Source organism: Periophthalmus magnuspinnatus, chromosome 20, assembly GCF_009829125.3.
Source record: "Periophthalmus magnuspinnatus isolate fPerMag1 chromosome 20, fPerMag1.2.pri, whole genome shotgun sequence".
Lineage (NCBI taxonomy): Eukaryota > Metazoa > Chordata > Actinopteri > Gobiiformes > Gobiidae > Periophthalmus > Periophthalmus magnuspinnatus.
The window spans coordinates 20383349-20407715 of NC_047145.1; the positions used below are offsets into that span (position 1 = coordinate 20383349).

Genomic DNA, 24367 nt, shown 5'->3' on the forward strand with positions numbered 1-24367 from the left:
AATATGCCCGTGTCATCAGGGAAGAAAAAAATCCATTGATGGAATAACCTGGTCATTCAGTATATTCAGGTGTCAGCTGACCTCATTCTGCTGAACCTAGACCGGACCAACTGCAGCAAGTCCAACATATTTGCTTAGTTAAATCCAGGTGGCGACTTCTTTTTTTTGGCCAGGCAATGTATTTTTTATAACCATTCAGGCCCTTAATGATTGCTCTCACACTTTTGTTTTCCGCTATTGTTTTCCGAGGAAAGATTAAATTTTAAGCTAATATTGGGTTGTATTTGGCAATTTGAATGGCCACAATTATCAAATCGCAAACACTGTTATTATTAAACTTGCAAAACTTTCTTTAGAAACAACAAAATGTCCTTTCTTTTTATGTATAGGTCCTGCTAATTTGTAGTTCTGAAATGCATGGAATTCTTGTATTAGTTTAGTTTTTAATATTCCAGCCTTCTTTCATATGTTAATGCGTCTGGACGTGTTTCGATCGTGAACTTTAAACCAAATCCTACAATTAAAACATAACTTCCAAATTACAAGTTGCAATTTTGTTTAGCAATTAAAATGTTTACTACAGATGAATAGCGTCGACTCGCTCACTTATTTTGTTGCGTACCCACACTATTTAAAGACGAGCTGGAGCCATTAGGCAGACTTGAATGATTCATCCTGAGGTCTGATCTCCTGTGGTAAAAGCACATTTCAACAGCTGCTGCGCTGGCTTTTCAAATCTCCTCTGACGATATTTCTGACCGAGTTTCAGCTTTTTATAATTTTTTCTCTGTTACCGTGGTGACATTCAAAGTTTTGCATCAATACGCTCGCATGTTTTTATTTTTCGCATAGGCCTCGACTCTATTGGCGATGCTGTGGGAGGTGATTAACTCCGAGTGCAAGAAAAACACACATTTGATTTGCTCACGCTTCAAACGATTCTGACTCAATACTGATGCTAATTTTCAAGATAAATAATGCACATTTTTCAAAACTAGCAATACTTTTTCTCCTTTTCTCAGCCCCGCTACTGCAGACACCCAGCTCTACTTTCGTTTAAATGGCTAATGCTAATCCATGCTAACAGGATTTTTGCTGAAGCTAACATGCATGACTTGATACGTCATTGCAGGGACACTAGCAGTGAAGTTACTTATTTAGAGCTCTGGACTCGAGTGATAAAGTCAGACGTGAGGATCCTCAAACAGAGTCATTTCCTCAGGTATAAAATTAGACCGTCTCCAAGCCTAATGGACAAGTCTGTTGGACACTGAGAGGACGTGGGCGTAGTGCATTTGAACAAGTTTACCTATAGAGTAGCGAAAGAAAAGGGTCATTAAGGCTGAAACTGGAGACAATAGCTGTTTACAGTTTCAGTGTAGTTAGCGCCTCCCTCCAGACAGATATAAGGCAGTGTCCACCAGTAATCTGACCAGACTGGATGAGCAGCGAAACATCTTCACTCCTACGATTTGTCCAGTTGACAGATTTAAATTTGTCTTTTGCTATGGATCAGACCTGGACGACTGAGGGATTACACAGATACAAATGGGGCAGTATAGGAGACGAGTAAACATTCTGTTGTTGTCTTAAATTTTGGTCAAAATGTAATGAGCACTGCCATACGATGACATTTCCGTGATACTTGACCAAATAATCAATCTCGCATTTATTTGATTACAAGTGTTTTTACTAAACCACACAAAACAAACTAAAAAACAGGCTCTCCTCTTCACAGATCTGACCTGTAACTTTGCCGGATGATGTCACCTGCTGGTCTCCATGGATATAGATAAGTTAAATGCTTTACTGCGGAGAAGCTGGAGGACATGTCTGGGAAGAGGGAAGCATGAGAGTCCCTGCTTAGACTGCTGCCCCCGCAACCCAGCCCCAGATAAATGAAAATGGATGGATGGGCTTTACTGTGGAACATTCCAGGCTAAAACAATATCATCTCCACGGAGACAAGGTGCTGGTGGTGGATACTCCTCCAGATATGTTACACTATGCACATTTAAACGTTGAAATGTTACAAAACCACCCACAGATGGTGTCGGGGTTTAATATAAGAATGATGGATGAGCATTAATGGTGTTGTGGTATAGGGGAAAACATTGTGTCTTTTACTTTTGTTTTTCTAATAATGTTTACATCATATCGGCTCAAATGAGACGAGGCAAAACTCATTCGCTTGTTTCAAAAACACTGCCATCAATCTGTAGAAAGAGTTAATTTAATATCCCACCTACACGCGGCCCATCCCGAGCCAAACATGGGTGCTAAATAATCCAGGACAGCTCTTAACAGGCCCGGGCCAATGTCCTCTGTCTGATTGCTGGAGTGTTATGCCATCTACTCAAGTGTAATGTTACCCAGTGGTGATGATTAGAGACGTGTGAAGCAGATGAGGCTCCCAGGGGCCACATGGGAATTGGACTTTGAGTGATCACAGGGAAAAGACATATGAAGAGATAGGCCTTACAGCTAAAGGCCAGTCAGTCCTCACACGGCTGCAGCACGATTACTACACGCTACACGGGATTTATATAACGACTATGTGTCTAACAGCTATTTGAACGCTGAGAATACTTTCCAGATTATTCAGCTGCCATAAATTACTACATTGGTGTCTGGTTGTAAATAATAACGGCTGACGTCTACATAGAACGCCACTCACGCTACTCTATTCTTCATCAAGTCTGTACTGCAAAAAGTATCATGAGCATGGGTGGAGGCGCATACTTTGCAGCAAGGATCGGGCTAAGTATGCAAGTAAACGCAATCTTCAAATCTTCAATCTAAAACTTTACGAAAGATCACAACCCCGATAAAGTACTGTTGCCTAAACACACACGCACTTAAAAGTTTGTCTCCCCTGATAATATCCAACCATGTCGCTAATCTCGGTTCTTCTCATGCATTACATCTCGGGTTTGGGACGAGCGCAGCATTCTGATCCCCTAAAACTGAAGATACGCAAACATTTATACCGATTTTGGACTCCCTATAAAGTCCAAGAATAGTTTATCCACAGGGTCGAAAGGAAAAACGCACTCATTCATATAAATAGGCTCTGTGGACAGTAGCACGCTGGCTAGCTCATTGTGGCTCAGAGCTAACAGACACTTTTATTAAAATCGGAAAACATAAAGTCAGCAGTCTATTAAAATTCAAATTAATTAAAATACAGACTATCCAATTATTATTTATATATGCATTTGTGTTTATTTCATATTTATTATGCCCACAGACCGTACAAAGGCTCCAGTCAAATGAAGCTCATCGACGCTAGCAGTTATAGCGGCCAATCTGGAGCTGAGTTACATTTTTAGAGCATCATAGCAACCAATGAGCCAATCTGGAGCGACGCTATTGAAGGTAACGCCCCTTTCCGCCCGCACCACTGGTTTAACAGAGGGCGGCCGCTTAGCAACGCTGTCAATCAAACCTGTTGCTAACGCTACCGGGAGCGACCTCGGGGAAAGCAGCTGATTTGTCTGTTATTAATGTTCATATCTTGAGTTACAGACACAATAGCGAAATAAAAAATGCCACATGCCACATTTCTGACTTATAACATTGAGCGCTTCATGAACTTTAAACTTATACCTGTGACTGAGAAACTTGATCTTTTGTGTTTAGCATTATATCTAGAATTTTGTACTCATAGAGCCTCCTTTAGTTGATTTTTATTTGTAGTGTAACTTTAATTTTTGATTATTATTCTGTCACTTGTCCCAACATTAAAAAAGCTACCGTAAATTTAGAAAAAAAAATTTAAAAAAATAGAGCGCACCTGAATATAAGCCGCACCAGCTAAATTTGAAAAGAAAATCAATTTTGCACACATATAAGCCGCACCTGAATATAAGCCACAGGTTTTTGTGTTGTAACATGTGATATTTACACAGAAAGACGGTAGTTTTAATTTAGGAAACGCTTTTTTTTTTTTTTTTTTTTTTTTAACTATGTCTGAAAACCATCAGTTCATAATCTTTCCCCATGTCTCAGTTTTGCATTTACTGTTAGAGCGCCCCCCAGTGGCTGTTAGGCAGTAAAAATCGCAAAATTAGCCGCACTGTTGTACAAGCCGCAGGGTTTAAAGTGTGGAAAAAAAAGTAGCGGCTTATAGTCCGAAATTTACGGTACTTATTATTACTATCTTGTGTTAGTTCCTTTCTCCCTAGGAAACGTTTGTAACAGTTAGCTATGTCCATTTATACATACAGCCTAATAATTATGCCTCAATATTAGCATTAGCATTAGCATTAGCGGTGAGACCCAGATGTTATCAGTGACATCCACCCGCAGCTCCCTGTCCACTTCCTTACTGCCTTATCTTTAAATATTTGTTAATTTTAGCATGATTCTGCAAAAACGTCAGCGACAAAACCGGACAGGAAGTAGTGACGCTAACATCGAGGTCGCTGGGCGCTAGTGTGCAGCCTATTTAAATAAAAAAAACATATTTAGCGTGTATTCTGCTGCTAAAGATGACTCTCCTTTAGAACTTTGGCTGAAAACAAACCGCATACAACCTTAGCTGCAAAAACACTCCAAAACACTCATTATCGGTAAGCGAAGGCAAGTCAAAAACATCTGTCATTATTTTTAATCAACTTGGCGGCTCGGGATATAAGTGCGCCTCTGGGGAAACAAAAGCGGTCACAGCAAAGTTTTATTTTGAACTATACAAAGTGCGTGTATATTTGAACATTGGGAACTTTTATCGCGGTAAGCCGTCCTCATCCTCGACTTCCTTACAAGACAGAAGTTAGCGGCTGATTTAATGGGCCGCAGTTACTGTAGATCAGGGGTCACCAACCTTTTTTAACCTGAGAGCTACTTTATGGGCACTGAGTCATACGAAGGGCTACCAGTTTGAGACGCTCTTCTGAAATAACACATTTGCTCAGTTTGCCTTTAGTTATAAATTATTAACAATGATAAATGATAATCATCTATGTGAACACACTAATCACGTTGCAAGACACTGATCACATTAATGATTTCTCAAAATAATTATCAACGATGAGCAAGGAGGGAAACAGATATCAGTATTCAGCACTTTAACTTTACTAATCTTAGTAATTGTTAAATTTCCAGATGACACTTACATCACTACATCTCATAGGAAAAGTATCCCATTTTCACTATCCATTGACAAACCTTTTTAACAAAACATAAATAATATACATTGCACCATGTTTCATAAAGTTATCAATTATGTAATGTTAAAGAAAAATAAGCTTACATATTTTTAAATAAATTTCGGTTGCGTTGTGTGACTTTGTCGTGGAAAAAGCCTGGTGTTTACCCAAAGCTGCGTTTGTGAGACGTAGTGAAGTGTCCCTCCACATTGTGCCGCTTTGCCGTCGCCACAGTCGCTCCGCAGATGAGATACGCGCAGGTTTCTTTTACAGTCTTAAATCGTTGTGAAAGTGATCTCTTTATTTTCTACCATGTTTTGGAGAAAGAAACTGCATTCAGCGCATCCTCACAGCGCTCGCGAGCGGAGCACTGGTTTTGTCACGCGCACAATACTGACCTTTGAAGTGAGTAGGTCAAAGTTCACCTTAACTTATCTATCTACACTTCACGTATAATGAACATATGTTTAAGATATTGTCATTTTTAAATCTATATAAACGCAAGGGTGATTAAAAAATAGCAACAGAATAAAATTAAATTTTAGATGCAGTGAGTTGTGCTATTTTTAGAACTGGTCTGCGGGCGACTCATGTGGGGCTTGGGGGCGACATGGCGCCCGCGGGCACAGGGTTGGTGACCCCTGCTGTAGATGGACTGAATTATAGCCTTGTTGGGAGCTGGGGTGTGTTATTGTATGGTCGTTGTGTGTGTGTGTGCGTGCGGGCGTGTATGTGTTTGTTAGAAATAATAAAAGGAGAAAGCGCACAAGGCTGGAGACTAACATAAACGTATTGATCTGGCTGCGTCTGTAAACACAACAGCGATGGGCTCGGTGGACGGCCATTATTCTCGCGTTTGAGGCTAGTTATGGGTGACCACGAACTCGCACACACAGAGATAAAATACAGAATGTGAAGAAAACACGTGGATTATTACAGTTCGAGCCATTATACTGTATATTGAAAGGTGAACAAGTTATCTTAGTACTGTTTCTTAAATCAGAAACTGCAGTGTTTTCTAGCGGGAGTAAGTTCATTCACAAAAACTTTTTAAATATTTGCAGGTGTGAATAGTTCTGTGAGTAAGCAGATTTAACACATTCTTGCTTGAGGGTCTTTGTATTGAGGTGTGGTTTGGTTTAACCTTCATAAAAAGGCCTTAAAAACAGATACGGTAAAAGAGAAATGGGAGAAAGTGCTGGGAGAAAAATAACAGGAAGCGAGTGTATCGAATTGAGCCACATTTGAGCCATATTAACACTAAGAGGTAGTGCTGTTACACCGACTTGAGTAATGTTGTTTTTTATATACTTTTACTTCTACTTGAGGAATATTTTGTTGGAAATAACTATACTTACCCCTGTCACGATAACAAATTTTGAAGTGTGATATATTTCTGAAGTAAATATAGATGATAAACGATAATACAGAACCCGACACAAAGCAGAAAATATCCCGAAAAAATATTCTTAAACAACACGAGCTGCAATAAATAAATAAAGCTGAATGAAACACTTAAGGAGTTAGTTTGTATTATTAATGAGGCATAATTTAACTTTCTACCGCTCAAATCTCATCATGGAACAAAAAAATAACAACCAGAATGTCTCCACTTGTGCAACAGAAAAAAGTACCTCCAAAAAGTATAGTTTTATCTGTCAAGTATTGAGCGATAAGTTAATATAGTGATTATTATGACAAGACTAACAATACTACGTGCTAAAAGTTTTGTCTACTCTTTCCACTCTGAGTAACTCTATAGAGACAAAAACTTTATGTTAACACCATTAAATGATTAAAAAAATACAGTATTTACACTTTAATTTGGAAAATGTTTCACTTTTGTAAGTTTTCGTGCCTGTTTTTCTTAGAAATTCTACATTTTATGCGTTACTGAAGGTCCTATAATTACACAAAATGGATTCTTGTGAGATTTAAGCCATGTTTTAATGCTGCTACTTTTTACCTTTAGTTTAGTAGAGATCGGCAATTCCAGGTCTGAAATCATCCAAATGATCCTAGTGAAAGTGTATTAAGTTTAAAAACATGGCGGAGCATTTCCTGTATCACCACATGATGACATCACAAGGTGGAACGGCGTGTTTAATGTTTGAGAAATACGCAGGGTGTGTGTTAAACATGAGCGGATGAAACAAAACACAGCTCCAGGTCTGTTATTGATGAGAAAACAACATTATAACATAGATCAGAAAATAGATTCGCGCTCAAACTCATGTAGAAGTTTTTCCAAATACTTTTTTTTACTCTTACTTCATAATTATTAAGTCATTACGTTTTACTTCTACTTGAGTAATACACTTTTACTTTCTCTTACTTGAACAAATTTCGCCTATTCTCTCCACGTCTCCGTCACAAGTGTATTATTTTGAAGACGAGTCACTCCACAGAGTTAACTTCATTCCTGCGTCTCCACGGGGAAAGCCTCAAATGAAACGTGTGTGTATCTGCTTCCTTACCTTCTTGTAGAGGGAGCGCAGGTCTCTGTACTGCCACATACTGCTGAGCACCTGAGAGGCCGCCTTCACCACTTTAGCCGAGTGTCTGGAGTGAGATAAAGACAATAACAGTCATTTCTCTTGGATCGCATTGCCTCAGATAATATTCCAGTGTTATTATGCCTCCTATCTCTCCTCCACTCCTCCGTAAGACTAGAGCCCCTGGAAGCTCGGGCTTTTAAACAAGTAAGTGGTCCGTTGCTCCTTTTATAGCTCAAAATGTCCTTAAAACAGGGAGTTGCCGGATGAGTGTGAAATGACCCTCTCTGCCATGCTAATCGCCTTGTGCCAGACACTTGATGAAAAATGAAGCCAGTAGGAGTCTGCTGAGAAGCCTTGCCCTTTTCAGATCTGGAGAGGGGGCTAAAGAGGATCTACATTTTATTTAAATTGCCACATATATTTTCAAAACCCCTGTGAGTTAAAAAAGACCAGAGGAACTTTTGACACGTATATATTTTCGCTATTAAATTCACATTATATTTTATTATTTTACATTATTATCGTTATAAAAACCTGCAAATAATTAGTGGTACAGCTTTAATAACACGCAGACGCAGTACACACACCACCGGGAGTATCATAGCAACGAAAGAGCCAATCCGAAACGAGGATGTTGAAGGTAACGCTCATTCGGGCACTTAGCAAAGCCGTCAATTAAATCTGTGGCTAGCGATAACGGGAGTGACACCTGAAGAAGACAGCTGATTTGTCTGTTATTATTGTTCATATCTTAATTTATCTGGAATTATGGACAAAATAGCGAAAAATAAAAACACCAGGATCATGTAGCGCGGGTTTACTCTATCGCGGCGGATGCTATTGTCGCTGATACTCGCGGTTGTGTTTTTGCTATCTTGTAAATTCAAACGGCGTCTCAAAGCAGAGGCGTGGGGCTCTTTAAATATGTTAGCGTCATTACGGTCGTCCCTTGAACATGACCAATCAGAGCGCAGGTGCCACGGAGATCAGTTATTCGATACGTCAAAGGAAACATACAGATGGATATGTAAAATAGAGGTAGTTGTGTGATTCTTCCTTTAACATGATTTTTATGGCTAAAACGAATAAAAGTGTAGGCGAGCTATAATGTCTATAATGTGCTTAATATGGGTTAGGCGTTATAAGTATTTTTTTTCTTTACTTCAGCCTAGATGTTATGTACAACCTTTTACAAGTTGAATAATGTTTGATTTGAATGTAATGACCGAATAAATCTACATAATCTAATCTGCTCAATCGTTAAAGAGTTAAAAGGAAAATTTTAAGACCAAAATGACGAGTCTGACAGCAGCAGTTATGTACAGAGGGACCACAGTTTTTCAGTAAAAAGTGAATTGGAGCCAGAGTCAATGAAGCTGGCAGTGCGCCCATGCTCACTTCTTACTTCTTACTTGGAACGTAGCGGCTAGCGGATTAGCTATGTCCATTTATACATACAGTCTATGACACACATATATATAAAACTATGCGACACGATACATTTTATCTCACCCAGCGCCAATTAAAAACAAATATAGACATTTGGTGCTTAATACTTACATCCCACCTACGAACAGCTGCCAAATGAAGAGAGAAAATGTGATACCAAACTGTCAGAGGCCATAACGCTAAACCTGATCGGTAATTGCGCTATTTCAGCTTCTAATCAAACCATTAAAAACTCTACCTTCATTTCATATTTAAATATCCAACAGTCACCTGCCTCGCACTCACCGTCTCCCCATCTATCCCCACTAAAGTCTCCGAACGCGAAATGCAAACAACGTCTCAGGTAACAAGCCGCACGTGCAGTATTCTCAGTGCAGCTATTCACACAAAATGAAGATGTGTAGCCTATTAGCGGCTAGCTCCAGCGGCAGTGAATCTCGCGCTCCTCATCTCTTTGTAACGCCGCCCTTGAGCGCACATCCCCAAACGCACTCCATCCGTAACAATAAATCAACATTTGACCTCTCAACTCTGACCTCCCCCTCCGTCTGATAACACCCGGCGTCATAGTAACGGCGGGCCATAGCGGCTAACCAGAACACCCAGCTCGGTCTCCAACGGCAACGGCGCCTCTTTATTTTCGCCGCATCCTCTTTGTTGTTTGCCTCTGGTGCTTTGTGGATGAATGGTCGCGCGGAGCGGACGCCGTTTATGAGTGATGGATGTCTGGCAGCTTTTAGCCACTGGTCAACGCTGGACTCCCTGTTGCTAATTTGAGCCAATATATCAACAGTGCGGGTTATTTTTGTATCATATAACACTACTTTTTCATCTATTAACTGTACAAAATGTATTTATAAGCGACTATTTGCTTGTTGAACTGTGATACGGGAAAATCTAATACGAGATCACACCAAAATTGACACGAGAAAAAGAGCTTCTGGATGTTTTACTTCACAAAAATGGAATATATTTCAAGGACATGCAGAATTTGATACTTTGGCGCCACAAATGCAATTCAATAATCTGGTGACAAACATTTAAACCCAAACAAGGGTGAGGATTTTGTTTTTACTCTTACACAGGACTGCAGATGGCGCTGTCGTTCTGCCTCCGCTGGTAGAAAAAACGGCGGTAAAACCTATTTAAATCAGCTGACCGGACACGTCGCAGATACATCATGTGTCCACTGTGAGGCGCTAGCGAGCAGCTCAAACTGTCAGAGATGAAAACAAACTAAACCTTGGTCTGGAAAATAATCTATTGAAATAACAAGACCAGATGAACCTCGTTGGGACTGTTTGTATTCACATCAGCGCCTGTTTTTAATGTTTTAAATTGACTTAAGTACTTAAATATATATATTTTGTTTGTTTTTTGTTTGTACTTTTCTGTATTTGAACAGAGCGACCATGAAAAGGAGGGTCTAAGTGCTCTCAAAAGGCTCTCCCTGTATAAATAAAGATAAATAAAATGAAATGACTGAATGTATTTTGCTTAAAGATAAACGTAAGCTCTAGTTCGGTACATATTTGGCAATTTCTGTAAAACCTTTCACATAAACGAGTGCTGTCTCATGTAGCAACATCATCATAAAGCCAGATTACGGCATTTTGCGTGGCACAGTTTGTAGACGAGATACAACTATTTTCCCCACAGTATCAATAGTATAGTTTAATGATGATGATATGACGTTCAAATGCGCTCAGAGAAACCAGAATACTCATATCTCTGTTGCGCAATCAGATTATCCTGGATATTTAGAGCGGTCGCTATGGCAACCATGACACAAGTATGACGCGGAGCTAAACACTTTGGTACCTTTGCTAATTTAAGACTTTTAAGCCCGTGTCTAATAACAAAAGAACAAAATCTATTTCAAAATACAGCCGTTAAAGGGTGGTTGTATTGAAATAGTCTGCTTTTATTTTGTTTATAATAAAATTGTATTACCGTATTTTCCGTTTTCTTTTGGTGCGACTTGTACTCAGATGTGACTTATAAGGCAAGGCAAGTTTATTTGTATAGCACAATTCGTACACAGTTAATTCAAAGTACTTTACAGAATAAGAAAGACATTAAAATCACATAAATCAAAACATAAATAATCACAAATAATCATCATAAAATTACTATTATATGTGGAATATAAATCATGTCTGAGTATATAACGAGTATAACCGTGTTTTTTTCTTCATTATTATGCTTTTTTTTACTTAAATACAGTACTTTTAAAAGTTCTGGTAGAGATTTGAGTCGTTTTTGGGAAAGCTGCTACTCCAACTATTTGTTACTTCAGTTCGCACATGCTCAAGTGTCAGAAATCAGGAGAAATCAAGATAATCCCAGTGAGAGTATCCTGGTCTCTGGTTTATACTGCGTTTACATGGACACACACAAACCCAGAATACTCAAAAAACCCAACCATAACTCATTGATAATAAAGTATAATATGATTTCCTTCCTCTCAGAATCTTTTCACAGGAGGATTACACTTGAAAATACACTTGACTCATCCGCTCATGTCAGAGTTGCATTGTCATTTGTAATAGTTTTTACCCCTTTGACAGAAAAACCAAAACACATGCAACAATAGGCCTGTCACTATAACAATCACTAAATCGACTTAACATTCAATTATCAAAGCTGGAACAGAACATTTTGGGGTTTAATATTGATCGTGTGCATATTTTTGTTGCAATAGTGGCGAGATTTCTGCTATTTTTATGTGATATGGTGAGATTTGAGCTGTTGCGGGGTGAAAAAATAACTTCCAGGACTAATTATGTGTTCAATCTGCTATTTTTTGTTGTAGTTCAGGCTTTTTAATGATTTTGTATTAAAAAAGTAGTTTACTGGGACAATCCTGCTTTGTTTTTATTGTCTCAGTGGCATAAAATAGTGTCAATATTATCGTTTATCGCAATATTTCTATCGTGACAGGCCTAGTTTTCATTAATAACTGTCATTTTTGTAAACATACTTGTCGCCTTTGCTGCGTGCGATGCCGATCAGCTTTTCGATCCCCCCGGCGTCCCGTAGCGCTTTGGCGTTCTCCATGTTTTTGGTGATGACTTCGTGCAGGGCGCAGCAAATGGCGGTCACCGTGTCGTCGGACATGGCCTTACTGGCAGAGCTGGCGTTCACCGACGTGGCACTGCTGGTGGTGTTGTTGTTACTGCTGCTGCTGCCCGGCAACCGATGGATCAGGTCCCTCATGGCGTATTTACCTGAAGAAAAAGAAGAAAGAAACGGATCAATTCTTTGTCCCGACACATCTTTCTGACAATTTTGAGGAGGCAGGTTCAAATTGCTTTTAGATGAAACGCGTGTCCGACGGAGGCGTTACGCTTTAAAAACAATAAAGAGATTCTCGTGTACGGCAAACGCTCCCGTCCCCGCAGATATAATCCAGATTTTAATATAGTCTAATAGATAGTTTAATATGCAGCAGGGAGAGGAAAAACAACAACTTAACGCTCGGCTATAGAGGCTTTTCTTGAAGAGGACTCCACTATAGACACGCGCTAATGCATACACACTGTGCGCCCAATGAAAACAGACTTGTGGTGTTTTAGCGAAAAGGAGGAGAAATGTGGAAAATGAAAAAGAATTGACAGAGCCGAGTGGTTGGAGAAATCGAAGCAACGGGGACACAGTAATTAAGAATGGTGGAAGAAGCTGTCAGATATGAGGTCTGTGTGTGTGTGTGTGTGTGTGTGTGTGTGTTCAGGCCGGAGCACAAGCGTTTGTCCTTAAAGGCAAAGTGATGCATGGACTTTAACATGGGCTGAAGGAGAAGAAGTCAGAATAAAGCGTGTTAGTAAAGACAAGTTCATATTTGAGTTGCATCATAATTAGCCATAACAGGATTTACACAGTCTAGATGCCCTTTTATTTATTATATATTTTTTATTTATTTATTTATCTATTTTTTCATTTTTATTTATTTATTTATTTTTTATGTATTTATTTTATTTATCTATTAAATTTTTTTAAATTAATTTTGTATACTTTATATATATATATTATTCATTGGGGTGAAAGTAGCTCATTTGCTAAAGTGTTTGTCCAGTGATCCGAAGGTTGGCGGTTCAGTCCCACTCGACATAAACATTGTTGGTTGAGCGTTCAGATTTCAGCTTTAACAGTTGAATTCTATCATTGTGTCCTTGAGCAAGACACTCGCCCCAGCCATTTACCATTTATACAGGCTTAGAAGTAGCTTTTTTTGAAGCTGGTGAGTGTGGATGAGTCCGTCGTGTTTGGGCAGTGAGTTCGAATTTGATTTAATTTTGTCTTACTAAAAACAGCTGTCTGCATTTCAATAATATTTCTTATACATAAACGAGACTTTGAATAACTGCCATTCATCACACAAAACTCCGAAAAGTCTGAAGTCTGCTCCAAACCACACGACAAAACGCTCCAAGAATATGACGATTATACATCAATGGATCTAGATCTGGATGCAAATTCTATTAATTGCACAGCACAATTTGTTCATGAACCTGAAGTAGTTATGATTTATAGTTTGCAAACGCCATAGCAACCATATTATTCAATCTTTAAAGGTCTTTCATTACGCAAAAGTGACTCATGTGAGCGTTAAGCCGTGTTATAATGCTGTTTCCTCGTCAAAAACAGACCTGGAGTTGGGGTTAAGTAACAATTTAACAACTCCAGGTCTTTTTGTGACAAGGAAACAACATTATAATAACACAGATCAGGAAATAGTGTAATATCGGCCCTTTAACACCAAAATAAGTACGTTCTTTCCTCAGAGTGACAGTCAGAGCTCGCTGGCTTTAGAAAATCGGATCCTTTGGTTGTCAGCTGCATTACTGGATTAACCGCAGAGCCCAATACCGTCATCGTTCAAGCGGACCTTTGCTTAAAATGAGGTGAAATCACTTTTTTTTTGACTGACAAATAAAAACTCTCTGGATACAACACGCCCTTTATCTCATCTGCCCTCCGTTAGAGTAACCTTCTTATAAACGCGACGTCCCAATTCTGCGCGTTATTCCTAAGCAATTCATCACTGTAATACCCCGAGTCCTTATAGACTGGCGGTAAGTCCCCGCTCATATTACCTCTAATAAGTGTAAGTGATCAGGGAGTGACTGGGAATGGGCAGATTGTACACAGAGGCGGGTCAGTCGGAGGGCAGTTATCCTCTCCATAAAGCATAAGCACTGGGACAACCTGATTATTAGATAGTCTTATGCAAACACGGCCATTTAAACCCTCAAATACACATCAGAGTCGTGAAGCAGCAGGTCTGACACACTTTCTCTACTATAGGGACCGCGCGGGGAGTTAATTGGACCAATGTTATGTGCGCGCAGGCTAGTGAGGCTAAACTCGCTTTGTCTTACTGCTTTAAGTGTTTATTAGAGGTTAGAGTACTCATTTCACTAGTTTCACAGTTAATAAAGGTATATTTAGGATTTTAATTTGAAAAAAAGCACTTATTTTTGTCCCGGTTCCGATTTGTTTCCGTTCATGTGCTTCTATGTTGTAAAGTCTGGCTGTCATCATTAATAAAATCATTCAATCCGCTCATTAACAGCGTTTATCTGAGCTGACCAGACAGAGTTGTTGCTGTCAGACTTCTCAAAACTAAACGTTATTTGTTTACTTTCGCTAACATTACAAAAGCATTAATTAAACAGCTGTGGTCTTGGGTCTTTCTTGTGCTGATGTAACGGAGATTAAATAGTATTTGAATCCACTTGTCATGACTTTTATTTGGACTCATGTATGTTAATTGAGCAGCGCCCTCTGGTGGTGACTGGTAGTGATAAGTGACCCTGGCAGCTCGAGCACGTTGCCAGTTGATGAGAGTTGGGCACGAGGCGGGTCACTGACTTTAGTTCTGTCGTTATAAATTGTGTATTTCTGTTTAATTATTCATTATATAATGAATGCCTAAGTGTACACAATATTTATGTCACTTCGGACATTTATGAGCTGATGTTTTGGTTTCTGAGCACTGAAGACTGTTACACATGTCGTGACAGAAGCTAACATGATGATGATGCTAATGTGACTTGTTACCCTTGTATAGAGAGGTTCCTCGTGTTGAGCCGTGGTTTCTTGAGCAGTATTTATGTTATTCATACAGATTAAACTACTAAGGACCGGACCATGTACTGGCCATTTGTTCACAACACAACGCAGATAAACTGTACGACAGGCAGCGATGAACACAGACTGGTAGTTCCTGAAACCAAGCTGGATTTTTGTGCGGCCAAGTTCAGCGCGGTTGCACTGATCTGTTTATGATCTGGAAAACTAACACTTAACCCGTAAATGTAGTAACTTTTAGTCAAAGCTCAAATGTGTTTGATTTTGGCTCGTCTGCTAAAATCAAACACATTCCATGTGCATTTTTCAACTCGGAAAAACATTTCTCTAAATTTCCGAGGAGCACATGAACACGGCACAACATACGTAGAGGAAATTCCAACTGTTACCTAGCAACCATAGTGTTAAAGTGCTAAAATAGTAAAACACAGAAGACAAAACCTTTATTTTGTTAAATAAGAGGTTTAAACTGCCAGAAAAATCCTTCCTTGCATAAATTGTCCCTGTATGTTGAATAGAATTTTCTGTGGCACAGGTAGAGGCATCGCATTTTAAAATTCACCACTACTTCCTGTATTTTTGTACTTTTCTCAGCTTTTTTCCTACAAACTGGCCCTTAACTGATGTAAAACTAACCCCTTAAGCCCTAAAAAACGACTATGATTTGACAGAGTGACTTGAATCTTGCTAATTTCCTGACTGATTTCCCGCTTGATAATACAACCTTCCGGCTCGCTCCACGTAATGATCGGACTAATTTCTGAACGAGTGACTGTTTACAGATTAAGCTCCGCCTCATTTAGTGAGCGACGGCTTGATAATTTAGTGCCCCTATGACTGACAGGTTATTGATTGACTGCAAGTGTGATTGAGGGACTGGGCCTGGGGGGGGGGGATCCGGGAACGCCAAAGATCAGTGAGAAGACCCATAAAGCCATCACCACCTGTGTGTAATCCTATTAACGTTTCCTCCTTATAGACAGATGTATTGATAAACTGCTGTCAGCATATCTCTAAATTATACATGCAGGTCTCCTCGTGCATATCAAGAACCACAGTGTCCTCCTTATCTATTCAGGGATCGCCTCAGTGGCTCTTACGCCTCCGTTTAAACCTGTTCTCTTCATGTCTGTGTAATTCCTCAGTCGTCCAGATTTGATCCATCGCAAAAAAAATAAAAAATAACTGGACAAAACTAGCTAGCGCCTCCCTTCAGACAGATATAAGTCAGTATCCAGCAGTAATCTGACCAGAACTGAAGAAGCAGCTTTAACGAAAACAATAGTGCTAGCCAGGATGCTAATAGGTGTGAAATCACTCATTAGGGGCTTGAATGACTATGCTAAATAGGACTCAGGCACAGTGCACACTTTAAGTAGCACAATAAACCTAGCGCACGAACGGAAACTGTAAACAATAGGTGTTTTGAGTTGCCCCAGTAGCATTTTAGGATGAAAAAATGTCCTTGCGTTAAGTACATCTTATGCAATACAGTCTTTTTACTCAATACTGTACATGTAAATAAAAGTGTCAAAATGAAAGACTGGTTAAAGTGCTCATATTTTTGCTATTTTCTGATCTGTTCAACTGTTGTTTCCTCATCAAAAACAGACCTGGAGTTGTGTTTTGTTTCATTCACACATGTTTAACGCACAAACCTGCATATTTAGGCTTCTTCTCTCAAACTGAAAACACTCTGATCCACCTTGTGATGTCATCAGGTGGTAATACAGGAAGTGCGTTTTTCAAGAACTGTGTTTTTTTAAACTCCGTACACCTTCACTAGAATCATTTGGATAATTTGCAGCCTTGGAATTGCGTATCTTTACTGAACTAAATGTAAAAGGAGCTGTTAATTTGAAAACTATTGCTTCATGACATCACAAAGTGCAACAGAGCGTTTTGAGCTTTGGAGATGTAAACAAACTAATAAAGATTTACTTAGACATGTGTGAATGAAACAAAATGCAACTACAGGTATGTTTTTGATCAAGCAGCAGCATTATAACATGACTTAAAGGTCCTATATTGCACAAAACTGACAATTGTGAGCTTTAAGAATACACAACCTTTGGATAATGACTGTTAATTTACCTCGATTTTACCTATACATTTACCGCTATATTCAGATCAAATACCACAGTAATAATATCTTCATTCTGAAACGGCGCAATGTAAAACACTTCATGAATAATAAAAGGTTTCTGAGCACTTATATAAGACTGAAAAGTGCGAATGTCAGTGAGTAAGTCAAGACACACTGACGACAGTTTTATCTGTTTTCTGCTAATATGATGTCCCGCAGTCCCCCGCACTGTTTGTCTTTTAAATCCTCTATAAATTTTCAAAAGACACACTATAATTTGAACAGCTGCGCAAACATCCTCCACATGGTAGTAAAGGCTGTTAAAATAAGACATTAAAGCCGTCGGTGCGGTAAGGACTTGGACTAAAACACTGGTAGAAGGTAGAATGGGCACAAAGTTTGGGTCAGTTCTTCATGACACCTGCTTCAAAATGCTTCAGCTACAGCAATATCCAGCCCAAGAGTATGGACGTAGATGCTATACTGCTTAAAAAACATAATATGAATGATAATATTTTATTAAATGTACGCCACTGACACAATAACCCATTCATCCCTCTATTTTCTTTAGTTTATCCAGGTCTAGATCGCAGGGGCAGCAGTCTAAGTTGGGACTCCCAGACGTTCCTCACCCTAGATACTTCTTTCTGCTCCTCTGGTGGGACCCCAAGGCGTTCCCAGGTCAGCCAAGAGACACAGTCCCTCCAGTGTGTCTTGGGTCTCCCCTGGGGCCTCCTCCCGTTGGGACATACCTGAAACACCTCCCTAAGGAGACGTCCAGAAGGCACCAAAACAAATGCCCAAGCAATCTCAACAGGCTCTTTTCGACATGGAGAAGCAGTGACTCTAGTCCAAGCTCCTCCTGTGTGACTGAGGTGCTCTCAAAGGGCCAGATGTAACTGTAAGATAAATTTCACTACGTTTTAATCTTGTTAATTAACCGTTTCTATATTTATTACTTATTCAAGTTACAAATATTGCATATGGATTTGCATAGACATGAAAAAAATGGCTGGTTAACAGTGTATCTAATGATAAACTGACATTTTAAGACAGTCATACCTTTAATTTACTTTGTTGCGGGCCACATAAAATGACGTGGCGGGCCGCATTTGGCCCACGGGCCTTGAGTTTGACACATGTGCTTTAGTAGTTAGTAGTAGTTGTAGTAGTGTCTGTGTAATCCCTCAGTCGTCCAGGTATGAGCCATAGTAAAAGAACAATTAAAATCTGTCAACTTTGAGTGAAATGTTTTGCTGCTCATCCAAAAACCAACAAAACGTTTTCACTCAAAAAACGTTACGTCCAGTTGACAAAATTGATTTTTTTCTTTTCGTATAGTAGTAGTAGTATGTGTAACAAGTCGTACAAGTTATTTATTCAACTCTTTATACCTCAAATCTCACTTTTTTTTCAAGTACAAAGAAAAAGTCCCCATGACATCTCCTGACGCCCAAAGACTACTGCTCCATCTCTCAAACACAGAACAATAAGACAGTATTTATTGTGCTGGGCATATATGGACATCTCCTCTTTTATTAAAGTGTGGATTTCACCTGGACATGTCTGGGAGCTGATAAACAAGCTCTTTGGTTGCCTGATATAGTCTAATAAACACCTATTAGACCACAGCTCCAGTACCGCTCTCTCCAGCTGGGAGGTAGAGGCAGTAATGTGGGCTGCATTCCCTCATGCCCCTTCCTCCCATCGAAAGGCCGTGCTTCATCACGACCATAATGGCTGATTTGATTTAAAGAGATCCAATTACCCTCAACAATGGAGTGATTTGATTGTTTACTGACGGAGACGGGACTGTTAGTGAACTCAAATGGGAGGTAATTGTCTCACAGTCAGATGTGGGGGGAAGTCCAGGTGGTGTGATGAGTCGAGTTGTGTTGTTATGTGATAATCCTAGACTCTATATAGAAACGGACATAGCTAACCTGCTAGCTGCTACGTTCCAAACAGGAAGTGAGCATGTGTGCACTTCCGGCTCAATTGACTCTATCTCCAGTTCACTTTATATTGGAAAACTGTTGCTTCTTTATCTGTAACTGTTGCTCAGACTCGTCATTTTGGTCTTAAATGTTCGTATTAACCTGCTCTACATGATCCTGGTGTTTTTATTTTGCGATTGTTTCCGTAAATCAAGATCTGAACATAAATAACAGACAAATCAGTCGCCTTCTTTCCCCTAAGGTTTGATTGACAGCACTGCTTAGCGTTACCTTCAAAAGCCTCTCCTTTTTTTCTCAATTTTAATACGCAACTTAGCTCCAAATTGTCCGCTATAACTGCTCTAGCCTCAATGAGCTTCGTTTGACTGGAGCCGAACGCTGTGTGTGACGTCAGACTCGCTTAGTCCACTTCTTTATGCGACAGTCTCTGGGTGATAATAAAAGGTGGTTATTACACCGTTAACAGCGTTTCCCTCTGGGGCTGTAAACTCTGGTCATGTGATTCATCAAAGATACAACAGCGTTTTAATACAGCGGTTCCAGTGTTCAGGAGTGGCATTTATCTTGATCTGTTTGTGTCTAGATTAGAATAAAACAATACAAGATTGCCAACATAAATCAGTATCTGTATCTATTACTGTGGATCTATAGCTCTTGGATGGTTTACTCATTTTCTGCAAATACATAGCAACACTGACAGGGGGCGCTAAAATGCTAAAATGCTAAATGGTCACAATTTTATACAGTGCTTCAAGGCACTACTCACCCTTTCACATACACATTCATACACGCGGACACTGGGGGAGAGGTGGGGTAAGTGTCTTACACAAGGACACAACAACAACAGCGTTCATGTGTGGGAGCTGAAATCGCACTGCCAACCTGTGGGTCAGTGGATCTGTCTGCTCTGCCAATGATGTTTATGTTGAGACCGGGATTCGAGCGGGATTCGAGAGGGATGCAAGCAGGATACGAGCGGGATTCGAGTGGGATTCGAGCGTGATGTGAGCGGGATGTGAGCGGGATGCGAGCGGGATTCGAGCAGGATTCGAGCAGGATTCGAGCGGGTTGTGAGCGGGATGTGAGAGGGATTCTAGCGGGATGTGAACAGGGTTTTGAGCGGGATTCGAGTGGGATTCGAGAGGGATGTGCGCGGGATGTGAGCAGGATTCGAGTGGGATTCGAGCTGCCAAACTTCAGATCAGTGGACAAACACTGAGCTGCTGTACCTAAATCCAATAGAAATTCTTTATTTTTATCACATAACCTCAAAAACATTAGAAGGGGCCATCAACATTCTCTGGTCATATGATCGGAAGAGCATAAATAATAAATATATTAATGTATAAATATAAATAATCTGTTTTTATACAGGCTTGAAATTATGCTGGTTTCTTCTTGCCTCCCATGCACTTTGTAATACACATTAACATTGCTAGGGGGCGCTAATTTCAAAACAAGTTAAAGCTTGAAAAAAGGCTTAAATGTTTCTCCTAATAGTCGTATTTTTTGTTGTGCGAAATGAACCATGCACCAAATAACACAAAGTAATGTCTCCAAATATTGTTCCGCTTCAGTAATGCCAGTCACTTAAGAGGAAAAACATTTTTAAAGACAACAAATTGACTTATTTTTTCTTGAGCTATAATTGAAACAATAAAATGTGCAGCATACTAATGTGCACGGGATTATGGTGTGTTTAAAGGGAAGGCTAATACTCACATTTGTGCAACAATTATAAGAACATTTATCAGCCCCAATGGACACAAACAACTCCAAGAAATAAGTTCAAAACACAACGAAATGGAGGCAGGGCTGCAGGCAGATAAAGAGGATAAACTGAAGACATTAGACATCGATATAATAAATTGGAGTGTCAAACTGTCATTTTGTGTATGCGTCTGCGTGTGGTGTTAGTGAGTGACAGGGAGGAGAAAAAGACGCGGCATTTTTACAGTGAAATCTGTGGATAAATGAGTAATTCCTGTCTGGAAAAATGCAAACATAAAACAGTAAACGTAATAGGGTTGGAATGAGATCTGGTGTTGCTAGATTTCACGAGAGAAAACAGCTATAAGACCGTGCACGCATGAGGAAAATCATCTTTTTATATTTACGTTGGACCAAAATGGTTATGTGCTGGTGTCTGTGCCTCTAGTGGTGTTAAAATGACAACAAAATATTACATAAAATAGAAAAAAAAACAACGGTGAGGCCAAAATTGTGAACTGGAGAACACAGTTCACTTATTCCAAATGATGTTTAAAGTCTTGTCTCATTCTCGTGGATCCAATCTTGTGTCTCCATCCAGCCGTTTTGTTCCTTTTATCTGGGGCTGGGTCAAAGGGGGCAGCAGTCTAAAAGCAGGGACTCCCAGACTTCCCTCCTCACCCCAGACACTTCCTCCAGTGGGACCCCGAGGCGTTCCCCAAGGCCGGCCTCGTCTCTCGTCTTGTGGAAATTGGGTCTTGAAGTTTGAAGTTTAGAGAACAAAACTTGTGTTGGAAGGCGATATAGGGCAAAGTCTCAAGATTTACTCTGAAAATTTGAAAGAGGGACGTTTGGAAATCACTTCTCTCAGAGGGAAAGAGAATACAGTTGTCACTTGCTATATCGCGGTTCATCTTTTGTTTTCAGAGTATGAGCGTGCATTGTGTCCTGCGTCCTGATTGGCCGTTGGACTGTAGACCATTGTGTTGTGCGTCCTGATTGGCCGTTGGACTGTAGACCATTGTCCATCAGTCTCCTCCGTGCCGTGTCTCCTGTCCAGTACAGAATGTGTTCGGACAAATTTACATAAACGTTGGATCAGAGTGTGACTCTGAAGTGCTGTATGTTTGCGATTTGTTTTCTCCCCGACAAAACCCACAATGTCGATGAAACGTTCTGCACCGACAAAGACGCCTACGAAGGTTTGGACTTTGAGAGAGTTTAAACGAGAGAGAAATGTGAGAAAATGTTAACGCCTGTGTGAGAAAAGTGTATAAAGTGTGTGGTGAGGGGTTTTACAGACAAAAACATAGAGAATAATTGTAAAAACAAATTGCGGATTTCGCCTATTCTGGGTTATTTTTAGAACGTAACCCCCGCGATAAAAGAGGGACCCCTGTACATTGAAATTTATATGTACACACACGTGGACGAAATTGCTGGTACCTGTGGGTTAGTGAAAGATAAACTCACAATGGTCACAGAAATAACTTGAACATGACAAAAATAATAATAAATAAAAATTCTATGAAATTTAACCAATGAAAGTCAGACATTGCTTTTCAACTATGCTTCAACAGAATTATTTAAGAATTATTATTTGTCTGCGAAAGTGTATAAAGTGTGCGGTGAGGGGTTTTACAGCTGCAAAAGAAATAGAATAACTGTAAAAAATAAAGCTAACTACGAGGGGCCACTGTAGTCTATATCAATCAATCAATCAATCAACATTTATTTATAGAGCACTTTACAACACTCAAGGTGACCAAAGTGCTTTCCAGTAAAATCAAATTAAAACAAGTTAAAATCATACTAAAACAGTAAAATAGGAGAATAAAATAGAATAAAATACATTATATAACAGTAGTATTCAACTGCAAAACATAGTGCAGCCCTACTGTTAACATAATACTTCTGTAACATGGATTTCACATGGTCATAATGTTATGCTCCGTTACTATGAACCGTTCAAAAAGCTGTTACAAAAGCACCGCTTAGAAAGACGGTAAAACATTGTGACGGAATGGTAGTCCCAGTGTATTTTTTGTATTGCTTTCTCTCGCTGTTATTCTGCCTGTCATGCTCCCTGTCTGGCACTGGAGCTGAGAATGGAGCATGTGAGGGACAAAACCAGTGCAGTGACAAAATACATACCCTGCCCTCTCACACAAGCGATTTCTCCCAAAAGCGACACCAACATTTCAGAAAATACTGCCACAAATATGACAATGTTTCGTGTGGATTTGTGTCAAACTGAACACATTGTAAACACACGGATACTGCAGATTCGGGTGATATCTGCGAATATACAATACATCTACAGTGTAAAAAATAATATTTGAGCCATAGACTGTATATATAAATGGACATAGCTAACGGAATAGGAAGTGACTTTGGCTCCAATTCACTTTCTATTGAAAAACCGTGGTCCCTCTGTGTAACTGCTGCTGTCAGACTCGTCATTTTGGTCTTAAAATGTTCGTATTAACCCGCTCTACATGATCCTGGTATTTTTATTTCGCTTTTATGTCCGTAAATCAAGATATGAACATTAATAACAGACAAATCAGGCGCCAGCTTTGATTGACAGTGTTGCTAATCGCCCGCTCCCTGCTAAACTATTGGTGCGAGCGGGAAGTGCCATTACTTTCATTAGCCTCGCTCTGGATTGGCTCTTTGGTTGCTATGATACGGCATTGCTAATATGAAACTCGGCTCTAAATTCGCCGCTATAACTGCTCTAGCCTCGACGAGCTTCATTTGACTGAAGCTGAATGCTGTGGGTGACGTCACACTCACTCAGTCCACTTCTTTATACAGAAGTCTGTGATTTGAGAGCAGGAAGTACAGGGAGGAGAAAGAAAGAGACAATTTTTACAGCAAAATCTCCTGATAAACGAATAATTCCTGTATGCAGGGATGGGACAAGGTCGGACGCCATGAAACAAAACTGCTACAATGATTAAAAAATAAAATAAAATTATGTACATTTGCATCCCCCACACTTTACTAACGCAGTTTCACACATTCAGAAGCGGCACAATTAGTGACATCCCTATGGTGCACTAGAGCCGTTTCCAAAGTAACGCTCCCCCAACGGTGATGTCATCAGCACGAGACACAAAAAAGAGAGAGAGAGAGCGAGGAGAGGCATGTGAGAGACGGAGGTGAGCTCATGTCTGAAACTGTATCCAAGGGAGACAAAGAGAAAAAGAAAAGAGTTGACATGTCGAAGTAAAATATGTATTCTTCCTTGATGTCAGTAATGGAGATTAAATGCTTGCTAGTGCAAAATGCATGGCAAGTCTGATTCATTTATAATGTGTCTTGCCTTTTTACCATCTGAAAGAGAGATAATTGTCTTAATACAGTGATGCTACAGTACATTGCACTCTTACTGAAACCACTCATACAGTATTTCAC

The 24367-nt window shown here is 39.7% G+C and overlaps 1 protein-coding gene across 1 annotated transcript in view; it reads right to left on the minus strand.

The window, feature by feature from the left end:
* Positions 1-24367, minus strand: part of ctnnd2a (catenin (cadherin-associated protein), delta 2a) — a 385529-nt gene that overhangs the window by 18063 nt on the left and 343099 nt on the right. Inside the window, exons 23-24 of the mRNA XM_033985946.2 lie at positions 12081-12327; positions 7628-7712 (exon numbers count right to left, since the gene is read on the minus strand). Of these exons, the coding sequence (XP_033841837.1) occupies positions 7628-7712; positions 12081-12327 (332 nt within the window). The remainder of the gene's footprint in view (positions 1-7627; positions 7713-12080; positions 12328-24367) is intronic.